General features: G+C 43.5%; 1 protein-coding gene across 1 annotated transcript in view; it reads right to left on the bottom strand.

Annotated features, from left to right (window-relative positions):
- Positions 1 to 24,671, bottom strand: part of Sec11a (SEC11 homolog A, signal peptidase complex subunit) — a 29,288-nt gene extending 4,617 nt beyond the window's left edge. Inside the window, exons 1-4 of the mRNA XM_032893330.1 lie at positions 24,322 to 24,671; positions 12,833 to 12,942; positions 7,064 to 7,213; positions 2,452 to 2,571 (exon numbers count right to left, since the gene is read on the bottom strand). Coding sequence (XP_032749221.1) covers positions 2,452 to 2,571; positions 7,064 to 7,213; positions 12,833 to 12,942; positions 24,322 to 24,372 — 431 coding nt within the window. The 5' untranslated portion in view covers positions 24,373 to 24,671. The remainder of the gene's footprint in view (positions 1 to 2,451; positions 2,572 to 7,063; positions 7,214 to 12,832; positions 12,943 to 24,321) is intronic.
- Positions 24,672 to 27,361: the final 2,690 nt, after the last annotated feature.

Below are 27,361 nucleotides of genomic sequence, written 5' to 3'. Positions count from 1 at the left end.
GAAGCCTGAGTACTCGAACCTGGAAAATAAGATATCTCTTTTTACCCAACGCAAGGCGGCCTAGGGAGCCGCAGAGCCGAACAAAGAAGAACCAAATGCAAACAAAGGGGCACTCTTACACAGAAGAAACATACAAATGCATACATACAAAGGGGCACTCTCACACAGAAGAAACATACAAATGCAAACAAAGGGGCACTCTCACACAGAAGAAACATACAAATGCATACAAAGGGGCACTCTCACACAGAAGAAACATACAAATGCATACAGGGGGCACTCTCACACAGAAGAAACATACAAATGCATACAAAGGGGCACTCTCACACAGAAGAAACATACAAATGCATACAAAGGGGCACTCTCACACAGAAGAAACATACAAATGCATCTTACACAGAAGAAACATACAAATGCAAACAAAGGGGCACTCTTACACAGAAGAAACATACAAATGCATACAAAGGGGCACTCTCACACAGAAGAAACATACAAATGCAAACAAAGGGGCACTCTCACACAGAAGAAACATACAAATGCAAACAAAGGGGCACTCTTACACAGAAGAAACATACAAATGCAAACAAAGGGGCACTCTTACACAGAAGAAACATACAAATGCATACAAAGGGGCACTCTTACACAGAAGAAACATACAAATGCAAACAAAGGGCACTCTTACACAGAAGAAACATACAAATGCATACAAAGGGGCACTCTTACACAGAAGAAACATACAGAAAAGTTGTCAAAAAGCTTCAAAATGTGCATATGCTTCAACTGTTTTTTTAAAATGTTACTGGGAAGACTGGGTAGAACCACTGGATATTTCTAACGATAATATGGTGTTTGCAAAAGCAAACTAGAAATGCTGCTAACCAGGGCTAAAGCGAGGACAGCTGGTAGCCGTGTGAGCTACAGAAAAAGTGTAGCTCTGTGAGTGGTGATGAACGTACTGATGTATGAATGAACACACTAATGGCCTTGGAGTGAAAACAACACAGACAGCAGTGGGATTATTGTCATATCTGACAAATGTCGCCAGGTGTGAGGCACACACCTTTAACCCCAGCACTGAGAGGCAGAGGCAGGCGGGTCTCTGAGTTCAAGGCTGGCCTGGCCTGGTCTACAGAGTGAGTTACACAGAGAAATCTTCTCAAGCTAATGGAAAGACAAAGACTAAAGCTGTGAGCGAGTCTGAAAATGACAGGAGCATCTTTGGAAATGAACAAATTTGGAAACCCTTTTCTCAGAGCCATGGATGACCTACTGTAGATTATGTTTAGCTCCAACATAGGGCTCTTGATCTGATCTGGGATTCCTTTACATTTCTCATAATTGAAGAAACTTTCAGAAACAGCCAGCTCTTGTGCACAGCCGCGTCACACGGTGAGGTGGCAGCACACAGCTGAGTTATGTAGTAAGGAGGAGAGGGTCTGACAACAGTAAGAATGCTGTGAAGCACCTAAACAGAGAACCAGCACCCCCACCCACCCATGTGAGGGATGCCACGCTAGCAGTGCCATTGTGATGGCTGAGTGTGGGCTCCGGAGCCTCCAGCCACTTAATACCACTATCAGTGTGATCTTTGATACGTAACAAGGCTTGTCTCAGTTTCCTCATCTGCAGAATGGGAATCTTAAGAGTTGTTTGAAGGTTAAAATGAAGCAATATAAGGCACATATAATGAGTCTAGAATATAGCAAGCCCTGATAAAGGTAAGTTATTGTTAATACTATTAACACATTAAAGTAGCAAATCCATATTTCCTTGTACCAGTAACTTACAAATCCTGTCCTCCACTGATCTGTTCTGATAATATCTGAAATAAACAGGCTTAATATAATTGAAAATTTTCATTTGATCTCATCAACTTCAAGATGAAGTAAAACAATATAAACTCTATTTATACAATAAAATTAATTCAGATGAATAATTTAAATAGTCTCGATAAAATTCTAATAACTTGTTTCATGAAGCAGTAGTAATGCTACCCTGGATCCTAATAGCCTAGCCATGTGCAGGTATCAATGCTCCTTGGGTGAACTGAATACATGATTCTTGTTTTTAGAGCCAGGGTCTCAGGTAGCCCACGCTAGCCTTAAACTCACAGCTTTTCAGTGAGTCTGGCCTTGAACTCTTTGGTCCTCTTGGCCTATCTCCCAGGAGCTGGAACTACAGGTATGTCCCGCCGCACCTGGCCAACGTTCTTTTATTCATGATCTCCACTAAACCATCTCAGCATTATACTTGACTCTACTGCCCCCCATCCCTCCCCTCAGGAATAGTACACCTTAAGACTTAAGTGCACTTTCAGATTCATATCTTTTTAAGAACAAAATGGTGACTTGGCATAACCAGGACCAACAGTTATGCCCTCAGTCATGCCCAGTAAGACCATGTTTAAAGTAATATGAAAAGCCCATGACACTCTCCCAGGGACTCACTCACCCTCTTGCTCTCCCTACAACATCTTTCTTCTCCAGCCAGTGTTGTCCTTGTTTATAGAGGCCTCGGTCATCAACGGCATTATTATCTCCTTTGGTTAAAAACTTGATATGCCCATCTTGCCTTAAAAGAGGAAGGAAACACAAGTCACCAAACACCCTCATGGCATTTAATGCACAGGATCAGCTCTTGTTACCAAGCACTGGGTACTTATCATGCCTAATAGCAAGTCTTTCATTGGCTAACAGAATGTTGACAGCTGGACTGTTCAGCATGGAGAAAGCTGAGAAGTCGGTGAGAAGTGAGCATTGAAGGAGCCGGCTGCACTACACCAGCCTCACCAACACTGCTGCAGAGAGTATGAGACAGTAGCTGACCATGCAAGTGTTACACCGTGAGGAGAAGATCAACTAGCATATAAAATAAATCTCAATTTATATTAAACATACATAACCAATTTTCTACTAACATAGAAATAAAAGAACACATTAAATTGTCCTCAGGAGGTAACTGTCAAGTAAAGACTATACAACACTGTGGAGCAGCAAAGTCCTGTAAGTGGCATGAACATTTCTGCATGAGACAGAGTGCTGGAGAAGGAACCTCGAGAGGGAGCAAGAGTAAGGGCAGAAGTGAGATGGCTCATCAGTAATGGCATTTGCCACCAAGGCTGACCACCCGAGTTTGGTGGCCAGAAACCACATGGTACAAGGAAAGAACCAATTTCCCCAAGTGTTCCTCTGACCTCCATGTGTACTAGCAGTGACTCCCAAATGAAGAAATGTAATTTAAAAACAATAAAGGTAATTAAAATAACATTCCACGTGTCTATTAAACCTTATCAACCAGCTGCAGCCAAGGACCTTATCTGACCCAAGTTCAAACAAACAGTTCAAGTCATAATAAAACTGGCAAGTTGAACTAGAAAGTTAATAATCTTAAGAAATTGTTCATTTTTATTTATAGTATATATTTATTCCCCACACTAATTATAGTTTTAGTTTATAAAAGCTTAATGGTTATTTTATAGAAATTTATTGAAATGCTAATGTGACATGCTACTATACTGAGGATCTGGCTTAAAACGCACAGGAATGGCCACATGCTAACCGTCTGGTAGATGGCAGATACATGGGACTTATTAGACCCCACTGTGCATGTTAGAAAACCTTTAAATACAAAATGTAAGAGCAAAAGTAACACAGGTCAAAGGATAAACAGTGGCTGACTAAAGTATACTGTAGCTTTACACTGTCTTATTCTTTCTTTAACAAGTATGTAGTTATTAGAAAAACAAGTTTTAAAAGAAAAGCCGGTGTGGTGGTACACACTTTTAGACCCAGCACTAGGGAGGCAGAGGCAGGCAGATAGCTCTCTGTGAGTTCAAGACCCGCCTGGTCTACAAAATGAATCCAGGACAGTCAGGGCTATTTTACACAAAGGAATCCCGTCTCAGGGGGGAAAAGCCTCAATTTTTCAGGTATGGTAACATTTATTAGAATACTGTCTTGGGCAAGATGTAGTGGCACATGCTTTTAATCCCAACACTAAGGAGTCTGAGGCAGGTGGATCTCTGAATTCAAGGCCAGCCTGATCTACATAGCAAGTTCCAGGATAGCCAGGGCTGCATAGAGAACCCAACTCAAAAACAAAACAAACCAAAAACAAATGAAAGCAAAACCACAAACTATCTTGCCTAATCAAGAGATGACTGCTTTGGGACTGCTGATGTGAGTGATGAGTGCTTGCTAGTTTATATCAGGCCTTGGCTTTGATCCCAGCCTAAACCAACTGCACGTGGCAGCACATGCCTGCAATCCCAATCCTTGAAAGGTAAGGGCAGGAAAATGAGGGAGTTCTCTGGTCACACAGAGTTCAAAGACAGCCTAGGCTACACGAGGTCCTATCTCAGGAAAAAAAAGTCAAAGAATTTAATAAAGAATGGTTAAGACCTCTGGTAATTATTAAAATTGCTCATATTTATTTTATATTTATTAGTGCTTTGACTGTATATGTGTATGTGTACCCTACATGTGCCTGGAGCCTGAAGAGGGAAGAAGAGGCATTGGATGCCCTGGACCTGGAGGTTTATGTAAACTGCCTCATGGGTAAAGGGAGGGGAACAAGTGCTCTTAATCACTAAGTCATCTCTCCAGCCCATCTTCTAGTGAGTTTAAAATGTAACCGAAAACAAAGCAGAATTTACAGTTAATAAAGACCAGCCTAAAATTAATCCAAGTGTCTTTAACAATCACAGTCTATAAAAAAGAAAATGAGCTTCAGGTTTCTACTGACTAATATCCACTCAGAAACTGAGTCCCAGTGCTAGAATTCAGGTGAAAATTGGGAGGTGTTGCAAACACCAAAGACAGTTAAGTGCAAATGCCACATTGAAAATGAGGTTCCAGTTTAAAAAATGCAAATATATACAGAGAAAAGTAACCAGCAGCTGACAATTCAGTAAGTGAAAGAATGCCTGAGATATCCTGGGGGGCTAAAGGAGTATCACGGGGGAGGGCAGTTCAACCAGAAAAAAAAAAAAAAAAATGGCCCTCAGAGGCTGAAGCAAAATCCAACAGAAGAGAAGCGGCCAGAAGGGAAGGAGTGCTACCGACTGGGCTAGTGCCGAAGACCTACTAACCAGCAAATACTGTGCTTTCTCAAATACGGGGGAATAGGAGAGATTACTACTGCTTCTTGAAAAAGCACACATCTCCCTCAACAACGTAATGGCAGAACAAATACCTTTCCCTGGTGACCACCCTCATACACCTGTCAAGATATGCTCCAGCCAGGTGTGGTGGTGTCTGCACGGAATCCCAACACCCCGGAGGCAAAAGAAAGATCACCCAAAATCCTGACCGGGGTGAGTGCTGGGACACAATGGCCTTTCCTCACTCTGCTGTCCTGGACCGCCTAGAATGTACCATCCTCTTGGCTCCACTTTTCTGGTGCTGGGATTAAGGTAGAAACCACCCCAGATACCAATTAAATGGAGAAAAACTACAAGATGCCAAGCCAGCCGATATTAGACTTAATTCAAGAGAGCCTTGCGGGTCCCCAGTACCCACCCCATTTGTTCATTTCTTTCCTCTTGAGGAAGACTCTGTAAGTGCAAGTACCACAGACTGGAAAGGACGGGCGTGCACAGCTGCACAGGGATCACCCACTGAGAGTCCACGAGCCATCCTTCTGACGTCTCCACACTACCTTAAGAAGGCAAGACCAGGGAAGCTCAACTTTTGGCTCACTGTTCTCACTCCAAGGTAAAGGGAATGAGGTGTCCTTTCTGCTTCTAAAATGTAAGACTCAAGTGAGAAAAACAATTTAGATTTTAGAAATTTATCTTGGGCTTGGTAGGTACACTGGCACATACTTATAATCCCAGAACTCACGATGCAAAAGCAGAAAGGCCAGGAGTATTTGTTTAGTGTTGTGTACACCAGGTACACATGGGAAGTTCAAAGACAACTTTTGGGAGTCAGGCCTCTTACCATGTGGATGATTAGGGGCTGAATTCAGGTCATCAGGCTTGGTGATAAATGCCTCTACCCACTGAGCCACCTCACCAGTTTCTTTAAATTTACTTACTATTGTTGTACATATATATACTGCCATTAGTGCATGTGTGGAGGTTAGAAGACAATTTTTGAGATTTGGTTCTCTGTTCCTACTGTGGGTTCTGGGGACAGATCTCAGGTCATTCTGGCCTGACAGCAAGTTCCTGTTGAGCCATCTGGCCAGCCCTCTTTATTGAACTTTGAAAAGTCAATAATTATAATCGGGTCTGGGCCAGTTTAACTCCAGTATTCTAGAAGAAGTTCACAATTTATTATCACTATAGTGCTTTATAGCTTTTGTTCTCATTTTAAAGTTTCTTTATTCATTACGGTTAGTTAGATTCCATTATAGCAGGGAATTATATTTAGGATTAATCTTTACAACATGATCTTTGAGTGACACAGAGACCAAAAAAGAATTAGAAAAGAACAAAAACAGAACAAAACAAAACAAAACAAACCCCTCTGGAAAGTATTCAGAGAAATAGATAAATACCTGACCAGAGTTTTCCAAATGTTCGCCAAACTTTCAGACATTCATAAAACTGGATGGGAAGTAAAGATCAAGGATTCCTTACCCTCTACGATGTTTTATTATTAGAGAAGGGGCTCATTAGCACAGGCTAGCCTGCAACGTGTTACCTAGTCAACAATGACCCTGACCTTGTCTGCTTCTGTCTCCCGAGTGCTAGGATACACACGTACCCCAGGCCTGGGTTCTGGCCTTCTGTGTTGGGTGCTGATGCAGGGCTTCATTCCACCAGCTGAGCTACATCTGCAGCCCTCTTTATTTTTTAAAAAATGTTTTATGTATATGAGCATTTTGCCTTCGTGTATGGTGCCCCCAGAGGTCAGAAGAAGGCATCAGATCACCTGAAACTGAAGTTACAGATGGTTGAAAGCCATCACGTAGGTGCTGGGAGCCAAACCTGGGTCCTCTTAACTGTTCAGCCATCTCCCAGACCCCCTTTTCAACAATTTTTCTGCATCAAAATTAACCACATCAACTCTCAAACAAAACTTTACAAAATCACAGATGAAAAGCTGACATGTACTTTTCATGGATCTTCAAGACTCGATGCACTATGGGAATCTCTCTTCCTTCTATCCTGAAAACAACGATTTCCCCCACACGTATAGGATCTTCAACTCGGTTCGTGAGGAAAAGGAGATCCCCTCTGTGAAACGCAGGCTCCATGCTGCCACTGGGAGGGAAAAAAGATACAGAAAGGCAGGTTACATCTGCTTCAAAATTAGAAATTCAACAAAGCAACAGATGTCAATGTACTCCTGTGATGTACTCAGCATTTTAACACCCACAGTGCCACAGATAACTCTGTCCACAAAATAGGTTGTTCTAATTCATGCTCATTCATCCATGCATCCATGCATCCATGCATCCATGCATCCATCCATCCATCCATCCATCCATTCATTCTGGGGACCCAGTTAGTACAGTATAGCACAGTATATGAATGAGGATGCCCTCAAACCTATGGAAATTTTCTTACCTCAGTCTCCAGTCCTGAGATTACATGTGTACACTACCATACCCAGCTTGGTTTCCCTCAACTAATAAAGGAATTTTCTTTAATTATTAGTCTTCACTAACTAGTTCCATTTTAAGCATTACAATCAAAGATGCTCAAGTCTTGAAAAGGGCAGTGTTACTAATTCCTTAACCTTTTAAAATTTCAAATGACAAACAATATAAAAGAATGAACTTTAAAAAACACTGCCCTTATTCTGGCTTCATCTGAAAATACTAAACATATTCAAATATTCAAATGAGAACTGGCTCATCTTCTGCCATTTATGAAGACACAGACCATGATGACCTTATGAGTCCAGCTGATTATGGGGGAGACAGCTCATCAGGTCACAGAACAGCACAAAGGTAACACTATGTTATCAAGGCATTTATGAGAGACGTAGGGATTTCTAAGGATTTCAGAAACTAGGAAGAAGTGGAGAAACTCATGAGATCATCTCTTCCCGCTTACCTGTTCTGCCTCATACCCAGTTCTAAAAGGAGATTTGTATCATCAGGAACTCACCCAAATTTTCAATAACAAGAAATATCAGCAGGACATAAACCTCAAGACAGGTATCATTCAGCCACAGACACTATCGTTTGAAGATATATATGGAACAGTAGTGGCTCCCAAACCCTCCTGTACACTGGAACGGCCTAAGTAATATAAGTAAAATCCTCATGCACTGGTCACATACAAACCCATTCACTTCAGAACATCTGGGAATGGGAGGCAGGCAACACTGGGTCCCCAGAAATTCCCCCATAAAACAAAACTGAAGTTACAGATGGTTGAAAGCCATCACATAGGTGCTGGGAGCCAAACCTGGGTCCCTGGCAAGAGGAAGTCCTCTTAACTGCTCAGCCATCTCCCAGCCCCCACCCCCTTCAACAATTTTTCTGCATCAAAATTATGAGAAACACTGTTTGTGTTTGTATTTGTTATTATTTATGAATTCTTTTTTAAACATGTGGTTGGTTTTGTTGTCTATGTCTTATTTTTGAGACAAGATGTCACCCTGTATGGAAAGCTAGCTTCGACTAAGCAGTCCATGCTGACATAGCTCACAGCCTCTTCTTGCCTCCCGTGCTGGGCTACAGGGGTGCTGGTCCCTGTGCTTACTGTTTTGTTGACTTGAACTCACAGCAACCCTCCTGCTGGGATTTCAGTCTTGTACTGCCATGCTAAGCATGATCATACTTAAAGCTTTTATTACAGGCAGGCAGATCTCTGTGAGTTCATGGCCATCCTGACCTACATGGCAAGTTTCAGCCCATCCAAGGTTGATCCCGTCTCAAAATTAAACAAACAAACAAACCAACCAACCCTGTTATGTAGACTTATCAGGCTTATCAGCTCAGTAGACAAGGCCCTCAGATAGGTATCCAGTACTTCCAAAAACTTAAAAAAAAAAAGAGCTTTTCAAACAGATACACTGTGTATGTGTATATTATACATATACAAACGATAAGGAGAAAAAACAGAGAAAAGAAAAAGAAATGCACTTACAGAATTATCTCAATTATCTGTAAAATTATACTCAAAGAGAGGCTACAACATTAACAATGATTTTTATCTCAAAGTTACAAAGACAGGTTCAATCTAGATTTTCCTGCTTCTAGCATTTCACATTATGGGAATATATTAACTTTTTCTTATTAGAAAAGCATTTCTTCTCAAAGGTCACTATGACAGCCAGGCAGGAAATGACAAGGGCCTGAAATAGAACAGCAATAAAGGAGAAGAGAGAGAAAAACAATTGGTGGTCAATTAGACACAGCAGAATCAAGAATGACCCCTAGTTTGTGTCACAGGCAACTGAGCAGATGTGACAGTCACAGAAACAGGGATTGGGTAGGGGTCAAAAATGGAGCTGAATTTTATTTTTATCTCTCAGAGAACCAAGTATCTGGTCAGTAGTCAGGTGAAGCTGTCCAGTGGAGCAAAATAAGAAACAAAAAACGAAATGCTTTTGGAATTCACATGTAGACACCAGTTTAAAACACACGGAAGTAGTCAGAAACTACTGTAATGACTGTGTAAATGTCTGTAATACCAGCACCTGGGAGGGAGGCACAGGCAGCAAGGCTGAGTTCAATGCTAGCCTAAACTACATCCCAAGGCCCCAAAGTCAAAATGAATAAAATAAAATATATAACGTATGTAGGAGAGGGTAGGGAGACACAGAAGAAAATATGCTTGCATGACTCATATAAAAATGTTCCTGAGCAAAATAAACCATGAGCAACATCTCAGCAGTTCCAAGCTGCCCTGCCAGAGGAACTGGGTTCAATTCCTTGCACCCACACAACAGCTTATAGCCTCTCTAATTCCAGAGGATCTAATGCCTTCTTCTGACCTCCATAGGCACCGCATACACAAGCTTATGATATACATGCAGGCAAAAACACATAAAACAATAACATTCAAACATAATAAAACCTGATTCCCACATATGCATCTTGGCACATGTGCAACTATAGACATATGCAAATAAATAAAATGTAATAAAAAGTTTATATATTGGTGGCTGGGACTCAGATTTATTGGATAGGGTACCTGCCTATCAAGCATAAAATACCATACTAGGTGTGCTGCCAAGATGCACTTTGGAGAGGCAGAAGAATCAAAAGCCCAATGCCATGCTTGACTACATACAGAGTTCAACGCAGTTTGAACTACACGAGATCCTGTCAAAGGGAAGATGGGGGAAGTAAGGTGTGTTGGTGCACCCCTTTAATGCCAACACTTGGGAGGCAAAGGTAGAAGGATCTCTGTGAGTTCGAGGCCAGTCTGATCTACATAGTAAGTTCCAGAACAGCCAGAACTACATAGAAACCCTGTCTCAAAAAAATAAAGTCAAGACAAAAAGAATAAAAGAGAAAGAAAAAAGGAAGCAGCAGAGGGGGAGAGCTGTGAGCCTGTGCCCTGCCTGAGCTATGCAGCAGGACCTGGTCTAAAGAAGACGTAGCCTGGAAAGAGGACGCTGCAGAGAGAGCCAACTCATGACTCTGCAGCCAGGAAGAGCTCCACCGATGAACCATCCCAACACCCAGGGAAGAGGACACGACACAGCCGGAAGATGTTGGGAGCTGGATCTTGGTTACTACTTCAGTGGAGGTACTGAACTTCAGGAACATAATGATCAGATCAGATATCTGGGATCAGATATCTCTGGAGGATTCGTGTCCACCTAGCATTTACCTTCTGGGCTTTGACAAAGCTGGTGAACTCCGGGAATAAGAAAAAAAGCACTCCGCCATGGCTTATTCTGCTAACTGAGATTTCAGGTTATCAGCCAAGCCTCCCTCCCCATGCCGAGATAGGACATGGCACTTAATGAACAGCGCAGACTGTCTTCACACTTGCTCAGAGCCTCTGTCTCCTGAGGGCTGGGATGAACGCATGCCCCACACACCCAGCAGAAAGCTAATTTTTTTTCGCTGCATTTACACAGCTCTTTAAAACAACAATTAAAAAACAACCTGGTCAGGAATGATGGACATAGGAAGACTGAAGAGCAATCCACATTCAAGGCCAGCCTGGTCTAAGTTCCAGGCCAGCCAAGGATACACAGCAAGATCCTGCCTCAAATACTGAGACCTCTCAAAAACCAAAAGCACTGACCTAATTTTGGTGAGGATTGGTGAGCAGTAGAGCATTCGCCTAGCACACAGGGAGGTCCCTAGGTCCCACCTTCAACACTGGAAACATCATCCAGAGCATTACTTTTTGTGCTGCCTTCTAGCACTAAAGGAAGACACCACACCATTGGGAGGAAGTGCAGGGGCATAGAGGTTCCTTTGGGAGATTTCCTCTGGGGCTATTTCAGATTTAGTTCTCTTTAGCAGAGGGTTGAAGGACAGTTATCAGGAGCTGACTGAGACTGCTGGAATAAGTGGGGAATTAGATTGGGGGACTTGATTTAAAAAAAACCGATAGCTTATATGGTTGATGTATGCACATAATCTCAGTACTTAGAATTCTGAGAACCATGAATTCAATGCCAACATAGGCAAGACTTAAAAGAAAGAAAGAAAGAAAGAAAGAAAGAAAGAAAGAAAGAAAGAAAGAGAATGAAGGTAAACATTCTAGTATTCTTAGTGAAAAAACAATGGAGAGCGGGGAGCCTTGTGACGTGACGAGCATACTTAGGTGACTGCAGTGCTTTTGAAGGTGTATGCCTACCAAAGACACACCAAGTTCCAGACCTCAAAAACCAGTGCTTTTTGCACGTCAGTCACACCTCAGTGAAGTTCTGAAGGAGAGCGTGTCTCAACTCTAGATAGGGGACAGTTCTACTTCCTTCATATCTGTACTGTACTCGCTCCAGGAAGGACTTGGGGGGTTACAAAATGAATCCCCAAATAGGACACACCTATAATGATTCAATTAAATAACCACATAATAATGTCCCCAAAATTAGTTGCTAAATTAGATTTTAAAATCCACAAGATTTATCAGAACAAAGCTAGGAGTGGAAACCAGGTAGGGAAAAACTTCAGTGCTATCACCTAAATGAGTGGATTATTACCCTAAAAGTCCTGGAGTCTAGTTTAGAAATGATATTTAAAGGTCGACAGAAAATATGAAAGATTGGGTGATGCTTCCAGCACTGAGAACACGATGCAGGACACGATGCAGGAGAACTCTGATGTGGAGGCCTGCACAGCCTAATGTGCTAGGTTCTAGGCCTGATATACCAAACACAGGAATGCTTAAAGACAGAGGAATTGAGGAAAACAAAGGACACTGAATAAAGTGCACTCAGTCTCTTAAGGGATGAGCCAAAAGTCAAATGAAAGTCTTTAGGGTTCCCATGAGACTGGCCTTGAACTCCTGACTCCTGACTTTGGTTGCTGAGTGGTGAGGTTACAGGTATAAGCCACCACACCCAGCACACAGCAGCCTGTAGGGTACTGGGGTTGGGAATGGTGAGCAGAGAAATAGCTCAGGAGTAGAGGACACACACTGCTCACACAGAGGACCTGAGTATGATAGGCAGGTTGGGCAGCTGAGAATCACCTGTTTACCTTCTAGACTCCCTGGGTACTTACATCCACATGCATGTAATTAAACGCAACTGTTTTTAAGGAAAAGGATACGGGTCCTACGGGAATGGGAACACCTCCCATGATAGTTTGCACAACTGAGTAGCAACTGATTTCTTTTCAGGCTCTCCTAGGTAACAGTTACCAAGGAACTGGTACACAACTATTTATTTAATACCTCCACCTCTCTCCCCAGTAATCCCATGCAATTCTGTGTTCTGAAAAGGAATCGTGTTACCTGAGCACCACTACAATGGGACTCTCACTTCCGGTTATCACCATCAGCCCCTTCCAGATCATTAGTGCCGAGGAGACAATCATTCCAAAATTTAGGACTTGGTAGTACAGCTGCAAGAACAAAGAGAAGGAATCAGATCCACTACTGTTCTCCTCCATGAAGGAAAATGATTGTAGCTATCATTAAAAAGTTCAAGTAGTTGGGGTTGGGGATTTAGCTCAGTGGTAGAGCGCTTGCCTAGGAAGCGCAAGGCCCTGGGTTCGGTCCCCAGCTCCGAAAAAAAGAACCAAAAAAAAAAAAAAAAAGTTCAAGTAGCCAAGATGAGGATGCAGCTCAGCTGGTACAATGCTTGCCTAGCAGGTGTAAGCCCAGGGTTCAATCCCCAGCACTGCATAAAGGCAAGTGCAGAGACTCAGGCCTATGTCCTAGCCATCAGGAGGTGAAGTCAGGAGAGGGGTGAAAAGACCATCAACGTCAGGCTGCTTATAGACTTCCAGGCCTACCTTAGCACTCCCGAGACAGGGGCATACAGATTTCTGAGTTCAAGGATAGCCTAGACTATAGAGAGAGTTCCAGGACACACACAGCTACACAGAGAAACCCTGTGTCGAAAAACCAAAAGAAAAATAATTCATAAAAAAAAAAGATTTAAGGTTTCAGGCTGGAAAAATGGTTAAGAGCACTTGCTATTCCAGAGGACCAGAATTCACTTCCTAGCACCACATGGTGGCTCACAACCATCTGTAACTCCAGGTTCTGGATATCAGATGCCCTCTTCTGGCCTCCGTAGGCACCAGACACATATACAAGCACACTCATACATACATGCAGGCAAAACACTCACACATAAAATAAAGTTTTAAAAAAGAAAAACTTGTTAAAGAATGGAGATTTATGTTTCTGTAAGAAGTTACTCTGTTCGCATGGGTCTGCCCCTTCCATTAGACACACGACACCACATTGACTACAGCAGCTCACTCTGAGATTGATTCAGCTAGTCAACATCACCTTCACTTTGAGCAGAGTGTGTCAGTTTCTTTTCCTGATTATGATGAAATGAAAAAAACAACTTAGAGTCTAAAAGGAAAGGTTTATTAGCGCTCACAGTTCAAATGAACAGTCCTTCATGGTGGGGAACTCAAAAGAGCAGGAGCCTGAAGGAGCTGGTTATATTCCATCCACAGCCAGGAAACAGACAGACAAACAACACATACTCTCTCCATTTTGTGTAGTGTATGATCCTCTGGCTGGGGAACGGTCCCACCATAATTAAAAAGGCGTTTTCCACATGAACTAACTCAGTGAAGACAATCCCCAACAGGCACATCCTCAGGTAAGTCTAGGTTCAGTCAAGCTGACAAGCAGCATCAAGCAGCCCACACAGAGAGGTTAAAGTCCCTTGAAGTGTGTTTGTGTAGCTGCTAGTTCCTTGAAAAGGACTAGTAAGCTGGTCTTGGGGCACAATGTAGACAAGAGCACACCATGCTAAGCAAACATCCTGTCTGATGGTCTTACTCTTTCACTCCTTGTCTTCTTTTCCTGCCAAGAGATTTTACTCAGCAGTCAAATAGACAGCTTCTACTTCCTGCCGCTTTTCCCTGCACGCGAATGCTTACGAACATAAATCACCAACAACAACAAAGCCATTTTATCTGTTTAGTATTGGCAGAAATGAGTAACCCAACCTCATTCCATTTGACCACATCAAGCTATTAGGAAGAAACGGTGACATGGGTACAAGAACAGCCACACACTTGAATTGCCCTCTCTAAGAAGTGACCAGACAGTAAGTTCCTAGTCTCTCAAGGTCAAACTCTAAAAGAATATCATTAAGCCCAACGAAGCCCTGACCATTCCACACACCTGCCATTCCTGCACTGGGAAGCTGAAGGGAGAGAGGATCAGCAGTGGAAGGGTTACTCTGGGCCTCACGAGACTCTGAGAGAGAGAGAGAGGGAGAGAGAGGAGAGAGGAAGAGAGAGGAGAGAGGAGAGAGGGGAGAGGAGAGAGAGAGGGGGAGAGAGAGAGAGAGAGGGAGAGGGAGAGAGAGGGAGAGAGAGGGAGAGAGAGAGAGGGAGGGAGGGAGAGAGAGAGGGAGAGAGAGAGAGAGAGAGGAGAGAGGGGGAGAGAGAGAGGGAGAGAGAGAGAGGAGAGAGAGGGAGGGAGAGGAGAGAGAGGGAGAGAGGGAGAGAGAGAGAGAGGGAGAGAGGGAGGGAGAGGGAGAGAGAGAGGAGAGAGAGAGGAGAGAGAGGGGAGAGAGAGAGAGAGAGAGAGAGAGAGAGAGAGAGAGAGAGAGAGAGAGAGAGAGAGAGAGAGAGAGAGAGAGGGAGAGAGGGAGAGAGGGAGAGAGGGAGAGAGGGAGAGAGGAGTAGAGTCAACTTGTGAGCTCCTTTCAGACAGGCAAGGCAGAGCACGTCTGTACCTTAGCATTTGGGAGGCTAAAGCAGGGAGAACGCCAACTCCAGGTCAGTCTGGACTGTACAGTGAGACTCTGTCTCAAAAACTACTTAGGGCTGAGCTCCCTTGGTAAAGCACTTGCCTAGCAAGCACAAAGCCCTGGGTTAGATGACAGCTATGCATAAAATGGGTGTAATAACACACCCAGCACTGGGGAGATGACAGCAGGAGGATCAGAAATTCAAATCCATCCCCACTACAGACTCTTCCTCAGTGACTCTTGTACCTTATTCTTTGGGGCAATGTCTCCCAGTCAAACCACAGCTCACTGACATGGCTACTCATACTCGCAAGCTGTCCAGGGGATCTCCTCAGCTCTCCACATTCAACACTGGGATCACAAGCCCATGGCTACATTTACCCAGCATCCAGCATTTTGTGAGTACTGGGAATCCTGGATCCGGCCCTGTTGTTTGCCTCACATGCACTTTAACCATCCAGCCATTTCACCAGAAAGTACTTAACCCTGAATGAGAATAAAACTACAACACAAAAATGTGTAGGCTCCACCTACAAAAGTAATCCATACAATGGGTCTTGTAACTGCCATGGCTGACGTTGTTAAGAAGTCGTCATGGTCTCTGCATTTGGGAGGTAGGGCACCAGCTCTATGGCACCTAGTTCTGTGCAGCTGGAGTAATGTTTACTATCCTCCAGGGAGTCACATGTACTGACTCAGTGACCAGCACATTCTGTGGCTAGAATTCATCTATGTAGAGTACATATACTCTTCAGGCAAAACATTCATACATACAAAATAGGTTTTGAAAAGTCCAAAGAAAAAGATGGCCTAGTGGGTAGTTAAGCAACTTTGATGGGGTGCTGGAGAGAGCTCAGCGGTTAAGAACACTGACTGCTCTTCCAGAGGTCCTGAGTTCAATTCCCAGCAACCACATAGTGGCTCACAACCATCTGTAATGGGATCTGATATCCTCTTCTGATGTGTCTGAAGACAGCTACAGTGTACTCATATAAATAAAATAAATAAATCTTTTTTTAAAAAAAAAAAAAGGGAGACGAGTGTGGGTTGGGGGAGCGAACCCCAGAAGAGAAGGTTATGTATCTATTGCTGAACACACCGTGAACTGTGGACTATGCAAACTTCCAAAGGAGGGAAGCAACCAAAAGTCCTAACCAATCACCATGAACCACAACAATGACCACCACAGGACAGCAACAGTCACAATACCCATGAACCACAACAGTGACCACCACGGGACAGCAACAGTCACAATACCCATGAACCACACCAGTGACCACCATAGGACAGCGACAGTCACCATAACCATGAACCACAGCAGTGACCACCATAGGACAGTGATAGTCACAATACTCATGAACCACAACAGTGACCATCATCGACACTAACAGTCACAATACCCATGAACCACAGCAGTGACCACCATGGGACAGCAAAGTCACAATACCCATGAACCACAGCAGTGACCACCCTGGGACAGCAAAGTCACAATACCCATGAACCACAGCAGTGACCACCACGGGACAGCAACAGTCACAATACCCATGAACCACAGCAGTGACCACCATGCGACAGTCACAGTCACAATACCCATGAACCACACCAGTGACCGCCATGGGACAGCAAAGTCACCATACCCATGAACCACACCAGTGACCACCATAGGACAGCAACAGTCACAATACCCATGAACCACAGCAGTGACCACCATGGGACAGCAAAGTCACCATACCCATGAACCACACCAGTGACCACCACGGGACAGCAACAGTCACAATACCCATGAACCACACCAGTGACCACCATGCGACAGTCACAGCGAGAATGAAGCAGTGGCACACGTACCTTCCTGGTGACCAACAGCTCTCTAACTGGACTCAGGACTCACTCAACAAAGAGGGAACTCACAACTGGTACTGGAAACCTAGCCAACTACACAGGCTACTGAAGTCATGTGTCTTAGAGAACCTACGACCACCACTTTACTAACAGCCTAATCTCTAGCTATTCTAAGCACTTGTCCTTACACCCACAGCTACAGGAAACTATAACCAATCAAAATGCAGAGCAGTGGAGCCCGGTCCCAAAAGATGCATCTACATCCTAACCTCTGCACCAGGGATTGGGGTCACCGTGAAAGAAAGGGAAAGAGTGTGAGAGCCCAGGCTCAGGAAGTTTGCTGTGAGATTGTGCCAGAAGCTACACCTATGTGGTCTCATAGCTTGACTGCCTAAGCATGACATCAACAGTACACATGCTGATGTGAAAGGGGTAAAGCTCACCCCGCCCCAACCCTAGACAAAGAACTACTGGCAACTAAGGAAAGCTAACAGTGGGAAAACAATCTTCCCCAAGAAGAGTACACCAACTGGTTATCTGACACTAAGCGGTCAGCCCTTGTCTTAGGGTTTCATTGCTATAAAGAGACACCAGGACCACAGCAACTCTTATAAAGGAAAATATTTAATTAAGGTGGCTGACAGTTTCAGAGGTTTAGTCCATTATCATCACAGCAGGAAGCATGGCAGCACAGAGACAGACATGGTGGTGTTAGAGGAGCTGAGGAGTTTTACACCTTGATCCACATGCAGCAGAAGGGCTGTGCACTCCACTGGGTATAGCTTGAGCATAGATTCTTCAAAGCCCACTCCCACAGTGACATACTTCCAACAAGGTCACATCTATTAATGCCACTCCCTATGGGCCAAGCATTCAAACACAAGAGTCTATGGGGGCAATACCTACTCAAACCACCACAGCCCTAAAAACATTATATAGACAAATAAACATTATATAGACTGAGCAGTTTGTATTTATGCATTAGAAACACACATACACACCCACTCAGTTATATGTAACAAATAGAGAGGTCATGAATTTCAAAGAAGCAAAGAGACATGGTGTTCATGAAAAGATTTGCAGGGAGAAAAAGGGGGAAATTATATAATACATAATTATATACAAATCTCAAAAATATATATAATCTCAAAAAGTAAAAAAAATTAAAGGGGAGTTATATTTATAAATTCAGTTTAATACTGTGTTAACTTTGTGTGTGTTCTGTGCTGCAGAAGTGTGTATATTTGTGTGGTGTATGCAGGAGTGCAAATGCATCCATCCATGTGGGCATGTGCAGAGGCCAGGGGTCAGTAGTGGGAGTCTTCTTCAACTGCTCTTGATCTTAATATTTGAGACCGTCTCTCACTGAACTTAAAATTTGTCATTTCCATTTGAAGGCCTGGCCAGCAGGCCCACAGGGGGATCCACCTGTGTTAGCCCCTGTATTAGGGTTTCTATTGCTATAAAGAGACACCATGGCCATGGAAACTCCTAGAAAAGACAACATTTAATTGGGGCTGGCTGACAGTTTCAGAGGTTTAGTCCATTATCATCATGGTGAGAAGCGTCATAGTGTGCAGGGAGACATGGTTCTGGAGAAGGTACTGAGAGGTCTACGTATTGAACCACAGGCAACAAAAGGGCTGCGTACCACGCTTGTTGTAGCTTGAGCATAGGAGTCTTCAAAGCTCACCCCCACAGTGACACATTCATCCAACAAGGCCACATCTCCTAATAGTGTCACTCCCTCTGGGCCAAGCATCAAAGGCAGGAGTCTATGGAGGCCACTCCTAATGAACCACTACACTCCCTATCACTGTTACATGTTGACACACTCAGCTTTTTACATAGGTGTTGAGGATCCGAACCTTGGTACTCATGCTTGTACAGCCATCTCCCTAGCCTTGAGTTTATTTTATTTTCAAAACATGGTTTCTAGGTATAATATTGAGTGTTCTGGAACTTGCTTTGCACGCCAGGCTAGTCTTGAACTCAGAGATCTACCTGCCTCTGCCTCTCGAGTCCTAGGACTAAAGGCATGTACCACCACCATTCCCAGCTCTGTTTAATATTTTTTTTTTTTTTTGAGCTGGGGACCCAGAACCCTTAGGCCTTGCGCTCGCTGAGCAAGCGCTCTACCGCTGAGCTAAATCCCCAACCCCTAATATTTTTAAAATGTTTAAATTTAGGTTTGGTTCTCAGCTTGGGGATGGGGATGGGGATGGAGATGGAGACAGGACACACAGGACAAAATAATAAAAAGTAACAAAAATGTTTAAATTTGCTGAGTAGGATAGCTCCTGTTTATAATCTTGGTATACAGGAGACTACTGTGGGGAGATTGTGTATTTGAGATTAGCCTGTACAACATAAGGAGAACAAGCTTTAAAATAATAATAAAAAATAAAATGTAAACCAAGTAAAATGGCTTAATCTTGTGATGTCAGCCCTTGAGAGGTTCTGAAAGGAGAACCAACATGAACTTAAGGCCAGCCTGGGCTACCTAGAGAGCTGCAGACTAACCCAGGATACAGAGTGAGCCTATGTCTCAAAACAAATAAAAACAATAAAAAAATAAAACAAAACCCAACAACGATAACAAACCCCATAGGGACTAGGAAAGTGACTCAGTGGGTAAAGTAAGGTCCCGAGTCCTAAGTGTACATCCCCACATGCACATAAATGCTAGACGTGGCAGTGTTTGCCTGTAACCCTAGTACTGAGAGAGCAGAGACAAAATACATCCTGGGCCTTACTGACCAGCCTTTCTAGATGAAAGGCAGATCTCCAGATGAAAAGATCTGTCTCAAAAAGCAAGGTGGTTTGTGCAGAGGCCATAAGTGTAGCTATCACGTCTAGTCAAAGAAGCTTCTCTTTACAGAAAATGGAGGCTATCATAGAAAACCAAAGCTGCACACAATAAAAAGACCCACAGACAGTGGGGAGCCCAGCACCAGTGATGCATCTGCAGCATAGCTCCTGCATCTATGGCTCTGAGAACATGACAGAAAAGGAGTGAAAAAACTCTAAGAGCTAGAGTTCCAGGAAGCCTGCTGTCCAAGTCTCTCCTACAGATAGCTCCATAAACAGGACCAGAACAATGGACCTGTTAAGGCGGAAGAGGGAAGTTCTGAGGGGTCCCTCCCTTAGATAAAGAACTACAGGCAACTAATGACTTATGGATGAAGGAAAAACTCCCCTCTCCTTCGGATGAGCCCCTATCAGTGTTCAGTGTAGAGTGGCCAGCCTTTAAACCACACATACTACCAACACAAAGACTCAACAGTTATATTTATATTTATTTGTGCATATGCACGCATACACATGCACACATATGTTTGTGACAATAATATTCAAAGAAAAAGAAGCTATTAACTTAAAAGTAGAAAGACATAATAGGCTTGGGGAAAGGCACCTGGGAGGGGCAGGGAAGGAAATGCAAGGGGAAAGTAATCTAACTCTATATCAGATAAAAACATTAAAGACATAAAATGAATTAAAAAGATTTTAAAATGGTCCATAATCCAAGTGATTCCATATAGATGCGTTATAGATCCACCCAAAATTTACCATTGTTTCTTAATATGAAAATATATAATTAAAGTGGTTTTGGAGAATAAAGTTAATATCTTAAAAGAAGTAAGATGGAGAAGGAAAGAAGACACCCCATGTAACCCGTCACGTACCCAAAGAAAGAGAAAGTTTGTTCAGGGGGAATAGATGTGTAAGTCAGGTGAGGTGTGTGACTAGCATGCTTGAGGCCCAGGAATCAATTTCTAACACAATAAAAAAAGAAATTAGTATAATTATATTAATAACAAAAATATTAATGTCCTAATTCATCACATTCTATTTTATTAGTTCACTGTCACCTATGCTTTTTCTATTTTGTCTACAAAGTAAAAATTATACTTTTGTGCGGTTGTCTTTTCTTAATCCCGCTTCTATGACATGTTAATGACATGATATTAACCCTTTAGAAGGATTTATATGATAGAAATAGGTAAATTACAAATCTGGGATCCTTGGATTAAGAAAAGCCCTAGCTGGGGCTGGAGAGATGGCTCAGTAGTTGAGAGCACTGGCTGTTCTTTCAGAGGACCCAGGTTCAATTCCCAGCAACCACATGGCAATGCACAACTGTCTGTAACTCCAGTTCCAGGGAATATGACACCTTCACACAGAAATACATGGAGTTAAAACACCAATGCACATAAAATAAAAATAAATAAATCTTAAAAAAAAAAAATCAAAGAAAAGACCTAGTTAAAAGGTGATCGTGGGGTGTGTGCGTGTCTATGAAGAGATGGCCAGAGAATTAAGGTGTCGGGCTGATTTCCAGGACCCATGGGATGGGAAGAAGAAAACCAAATCCCATTAGTCATCCTTTAACCCTTTAATTCTGGACACACACACCCCAAGCCCCAATCTCCACTTTCAAGTGCTGAGATTGCAGGTGCGTCCACCATGGGTTTCAGTGTAGGGTTTGTGTTTGGTGGTTTGATTGGTTGGTTGGTTTGGTTGGTTGGTTTTTTCTCTTTCGGAGACAAGATTTTGCTTTTAATTATATGCCAACCTTCAATTAAGTTGCCCAGGTAGTTCAGCCTTCCAATGCCGGGATTATAGATGTGTACTATTGTGCTTGGTTCAAGAAAAAGTGTCTTTCAAAAAGCCAGGGGCAAACAGCAGCATAGCCCCTGTAAAGGTGTGTGCTGCCAAGCCTGATGACCTTAGTTCAATCCTTGGGCCACTGGCAGAAAGAACTGATTCTGACAAGTCAATCTCTAACTTCCACGTGCATGCCACAGCACACTCACACCCATACACATTTATGCACACACAAGATAAACGTACTTTAAAAAGGAGGGAGGGGCACTAGCCAGAAAGCTCAGCTTAGGAGCTCATGGACCAGCTACTCTGGAGTACTAGAAATAGCAAGAAGAAGTGAGACCTTGGCTCAAGAAGGTGGTAGAAGAGAACCAACTCCTAAGTTGTTCTCTGTCACACACAGTCTGTGAGCTGTGCATACCCACATTCACACATATTCAACAACAACAACAACAACAAAAGTAAGGGGCTGGAGACACAGCTTAGCAGTTAAGAGCACTTGCTGCTCTTGCAAAAGACCTAGGTTTGGTTTCCAGCATCCACACGGCAGCTCACAAATGTAAATCCAGTTCCACAGGATCTAATGCCTTCTTCTGGCCTCACCCAGCAGCAGACGTATACACATGGTGAACATACGCACTTTTTTAAAAGCAAAAAAACCCTTAAAAACAAACAAACAAGGGTTACAGGTATAATTTACTAGTAGAGCACTTGTTTAGAAACTGAAATACCAAGTTGGGGTTGGGGAGGTAGTGGCATATGCTTTTAAATTCTAGCACTTTCGAGGAAGAGACAGGCAGAGTTCCAGGCTAGCTTGGTCTACAGAATGAGTTCAAGAACAGGAAGAGAAACCCTGTCTCACAACAAACAAAGAACATGAAAGGCCCTGGGTATGATCCCAGCAATACACATACACAAAATTTCTCTTCTGGGAACGGAATAAGAGGGGGGTGGTGCCACCCCGCCAGGCAATATGCCTTCAATCCCAGTCTTTGGGAAGCAGAGGCAGAGGCAGGCATGTGGATCTCTGATTTCCAAACCAGCCTGGCCTATACTTGAGGCCTTATCTTGAAAAACAAACAAACAAAAAACAACAACAAAAAAAGTCTTTCCAGATGGGGATATATGTGTTCAGTGACAGATCACTTGCCTAGTGCTAGGCATGGCTCTCAGCACTACATTTGAAAAATAAAGAAACCTAAAAAAGAAAATATGGTTATTTACTCTGACACGGTTAAGTGTAGCACTCAAGAGGCAAAGGCAGGAGTCCAGTTCAAGGCCAGCTCGGGCTACACAGTGAGTGTCAGGTAGCAGGGGCTACATACAGACTTTGCTTTACAATGGACAGATAGTCAGAGTAGTCAGTGAAGCCATGTGATGACATGTATCTATAAATCTACCTCTCATGAGGCTGAGGCAGGAGGACTGCATAGCAAGACTCTGTCTCAAAATAAATAAGGTAATAAAAATAAGGTCTTTCAAAACTAGGAGTGCAGCTTGGGAGCCTGTGATGAATGCAAGGCCCTGGGACTGATCCCCAGCACCAAGATAGGAGTACATACAAGACTCCAGATTTAAAGCTGTTCTGACTGGAATCTCTCACGATTTTGTATGTATTTCCAAGAAGAGATGGACCTACTTTTCTTTCTATGTAATTATAAACAGTGCAAAACAAATGCCCTACTCCAAAAACAAAACAAAAACAAAAAAACAAAACAAACCACAAATGTTTACATAAAACAATTCTTAATACCAAAATGCTGAGAGAGAGAAAGAGGCGGCGGGGGAGGGGAAAAGGTCAATTGCCACCAGGACATTTGGTTCACGAGACAAAAAGGTGAAAGTGCTCTCAGTACCTTTTAACGCAAGAGCTAGAAGGCAAGAGAGCAAGATTTAAAAATAAAACCTGGAGCAGCGATTGCTCAGCGGGTAGGAGCACTTGCCCCACTCGCAGAGGACCCGAGTTCAGTTCCCAGCACTCTCATTAGGCTATTCACAGCCACCTGTAACACCAGTGCCAGGGGCTTCCAAAACACATATGTCATACAGACACATAACCTAAAAATAAAATCTGGAGACTTAATTTTCAAGATTTCTGTCCCACTGTCATCTGTCATTAACGATTCCCAGGACTGTCACACAAGTGGTATGATTGATTCAACTCCGAGCTTAGACTGACCCAAGTTAAAATGGATGAAGTCCACTGAGGTCTACCTGGGCTGATAGATGGCTAGAGAATGAAAGCAACAAAACGGCTCCTGTGGGATCTGCAATGGCTATCCCCAGAGCCCCACCAGAAACTGGTAAGTCCTCCTGCCGCCTTACAGTGTCCAAAACTCCCATTTACAAAGCGCCTACAGTTTTCACTTAACTCCCTTGCATCCTTGGGAGGAAGGGATCGCAAAGGGTCGCCTTCCCTCTGGGTCCCCCGAAACTGGTGCTATGAATGGGAGCAAAGAAGCCTTGGCTACAGACTGCAAAGAAAGAAATGATCCATACAGGCAACCGACCCATGCAGGCCCTTAATCCCTCTCAGAGGTCCGCGGGGCCCCCGCAACGGCAAAGGGACCAGAGTAACCCTAGCAGAAGGGGCGGCCAATCTCACCTGCCTCTTGTTCATCCGCCGTACATCATCTAGAAAGTCTAGAGACAGCATGGTGAGAATGGAGAACGCGGTAATTAGCAGCAAAGAGGGCGCGATACAATCACCAAGAGGAACCGCTGCCACACGGGCCGGGCTCACAGTGGACAGGGCCCCCTGACGCCTGCACTTCCGCTTCCGGGGCGGGAGCAGGCGAAGCCCTTCCCTTCTTTGCGGAGAATGGACAAAGAATGACTTGTGAGCCTCCTAGAACAGCCCAGGGCCTGGCCTCGTCAAGGACGGACCTAACTTTCTCCGCCCGAGAATCGGCTGAAGGCCGCTTTCCGTGCTCAGCCTGCGCGGCTGTTTGCGAAGGCGGTGACCCTAGGTTAGATAGGCCCACAGTATGCGGAAGGCGGGCCCTCAGACAGGCCTGGCCAATCGGAAGCCGAGTGTGCGCCAGCGCGAAGTTGGTGTCTTCCTGCGTGCTGCTGGGACATGGGTGTGGCCCGGGACGTGTTGCCTAGCTGTTTGTTCTCAGGTAGAGCACGCCGCGGTCCGCTACCGGAAACTGTGTGTCTTTGAAAGCATTGCATAAATACACACACACACATCAGTTGATTACAAGATGCCGTAGTGTCTTGAGGGCCACTAAAGGTGCAGGTAGCCAGGAAGACCCGCCTCAATTTTGACCCTTAACAACAGTAATTTGCTTTGTCTCCTGACACTTGGATGTGAGTCATTTATTTGACCCGCAAAATTTCACAGGGGCGGGGATTATAAATGACATCATTGCTGTGGGCTTTCTTTTGGTGGGTGATAGATGTACAGCTCCGTGTATATACTAAAACCTTGAATTGCGCGCCTCGGTGAACTGTATGGTATGTGAATTATATCACAATAAAGTAGGTGTGAGAATGGGAAAAAAACGTTGTCTTGTTCACTGTTAGATTCCCAGTGGTGGCTGCACAGCGGCATGTGTAAGGCACAAAATCAGTACTTTCATTTAAAGAGGGATAGAGAGAAAGAATATTTTCAGCTACTAGTAGAAACCTCATATTTATTGAGATGGAAAATGAACTGTTTGGAATCTCCAAGTTAGAAAGCTTTTTGAAAGAAAATACATAAAAATTCCATGGGGTACCCCATAGGTACCCCATCAGAATGACCGATTCATTAATAAATTTTGATTGTGGTTCTCGATCTAAATTCTGGCCTGTAGAAACCTTCATAAAGTTTGTCAGTGTTAATTTCAACCTAAAGTTCAAATTAAGTGGGTATGAGCTTATGTCTCTTTCTTGTTTACCTTAAAGAGCCCCAAGAAAGACTCAATATCCTGTGGGTCCAAAAAGGTGAATAGCTATTTAGTTGGGAAACTTTAAAAGCGTCTTGGACAAGTGGGTAATGGGGGGGGAAGGCAAGTGGATCTCTGCGAGTTTGAGACCAGCCTGATGGTCTACATAGTGAGTTCCAGGACAGCCAGAGATTTATAATAGAGAGATGCTATCTTTAAAAAAAAAAAAAAGAGTTGGACATAGCAGCATAGGTTTGTAATGCCAGTACGGGGAGGCAGAAACAGACAGATTCCTTGGAGCTCACTGGCCAATCAACCTAGCCTGCTTAACAAGTTCCAGGTCAGTGAAAGTGACCTTAATCTCAAAAAGAGAGGGGGACTGGAAGGAAACATGGCTCAGTGCTTCAGAGCACTGGCTGCTCTTCCAGAGTACTCCCCGATAATTCCTAGCACCCATCTCGAGTAGCTCACCTGTAACTCCAGCTTCAAGGGATCTGGCGCCCTCTTGTGGACTCTATGGGTGCCCATACTCATACGCACATACCCACACACAGACACACAGAATTTTAAAATAGTAAAAATAAATCTCTAATTTTTTTTTTAAATGAGTGAATAGCACCTGCGTCACAGCACCAGAAGTTGTTCTCTGGTCTCCACAGGCATGCATACATACACAAACATGCGCGCACAGACACACACACACACACACGTACTTACAAACCATTTAGGTTGTTGCTAGAACAGATGGTATACACCTGTGATCCTAGCACTTGGAAATTTGAAGCCCACTAGGGTGTGTGTGTGTGTGTGTGTGTGTGTGTGTGTGTGTGTGTGTGTGTGTGTGTGTCTAGTCCTGCTAGTCCTGGCTGATTTGGAATGTACTCTGTAGGCCAGGCTGGTCTCAAGCTCACAGGAAGCCTCCAACTTTAGCTTCCTGAGTACTAGGATCACAACCCACCAAAATATATTTTCTTTTTTTTTCAGATTGATTGGTGCTACAGTTTATCTCAATAAATATCAAATAAAGAGAATTCAGTTGATGTAGGGCTGTTGTCAAGGTTCAAAACATGAATTCAATACCCAGGATCCACACAGTGGAAGAAGAGAACTAACTCCCACAAATTGCACTTTGAACTCCACACATTAACCATGCCACATAAGCACTCACACATAATAAATACAGTAACTTTTAAAGAACATAGTTGCTGTGATGTTATTTCATGTATATTAAAGGCTAAACTTGACATTTTACTGTTACACTTATCACCAACTCACAAAAATGGGTTAGGAGCATAGACAAGTTGTACAAGACATAAACCAGGATATTGAGTGCTATGTTTTTAATTTTTAAATTTTTCGATTGTTTGGGGGTTTTTTTGTTTGTTTCTTTTGTTTTGAGACTGACCTCATTGATTTTCTCTGGCTGGTCTGGAACTCTCTAGATGTGTAGACCACGCCAGCCTTGAACTCACAGAGATCTACCTGCTTTTGTAAGTGCTGGGATTAAAGGTATGCACTACCATACCCACAAGCACTGGGTTCTTTAAAAATCCCATTTGATTGCTTGATTGATTGATTGACTGACTAGGGAGGAGCTTGTATGTGCTGCGGTGTCCATGTGTGGATCTGAGGACAACTTTAAGGAGTCAATTTTCTATTTCCAACATGCACAATCCCAGAAATTGAACTCTGGTTGTCAACCTTGGTGGCAAGAGCCTTACCCTGCTCAACGGTCTCTACAGTCCACGTAGTGAACTTTTAAACTCAGTA

The sequence above is a fragment of the Rattus rattus genome, chromosome 2, assembly GCF_011064425.1.
Source record: "Rattus rattus isolate New Zealand chromosome 2, Rrattus_CSIRO_v1, whole genome shotgun sequence".
In the NCBI taxonomy this organism is placed as follows: Eukaryota; Metazoa; Chordata; class Mammalia; order Rodentia; family Muridae; genus Rattus; species Rattus rattus.
This window is presented reverse-complemented; position numbering and strand designations above follow the sequence as displayed.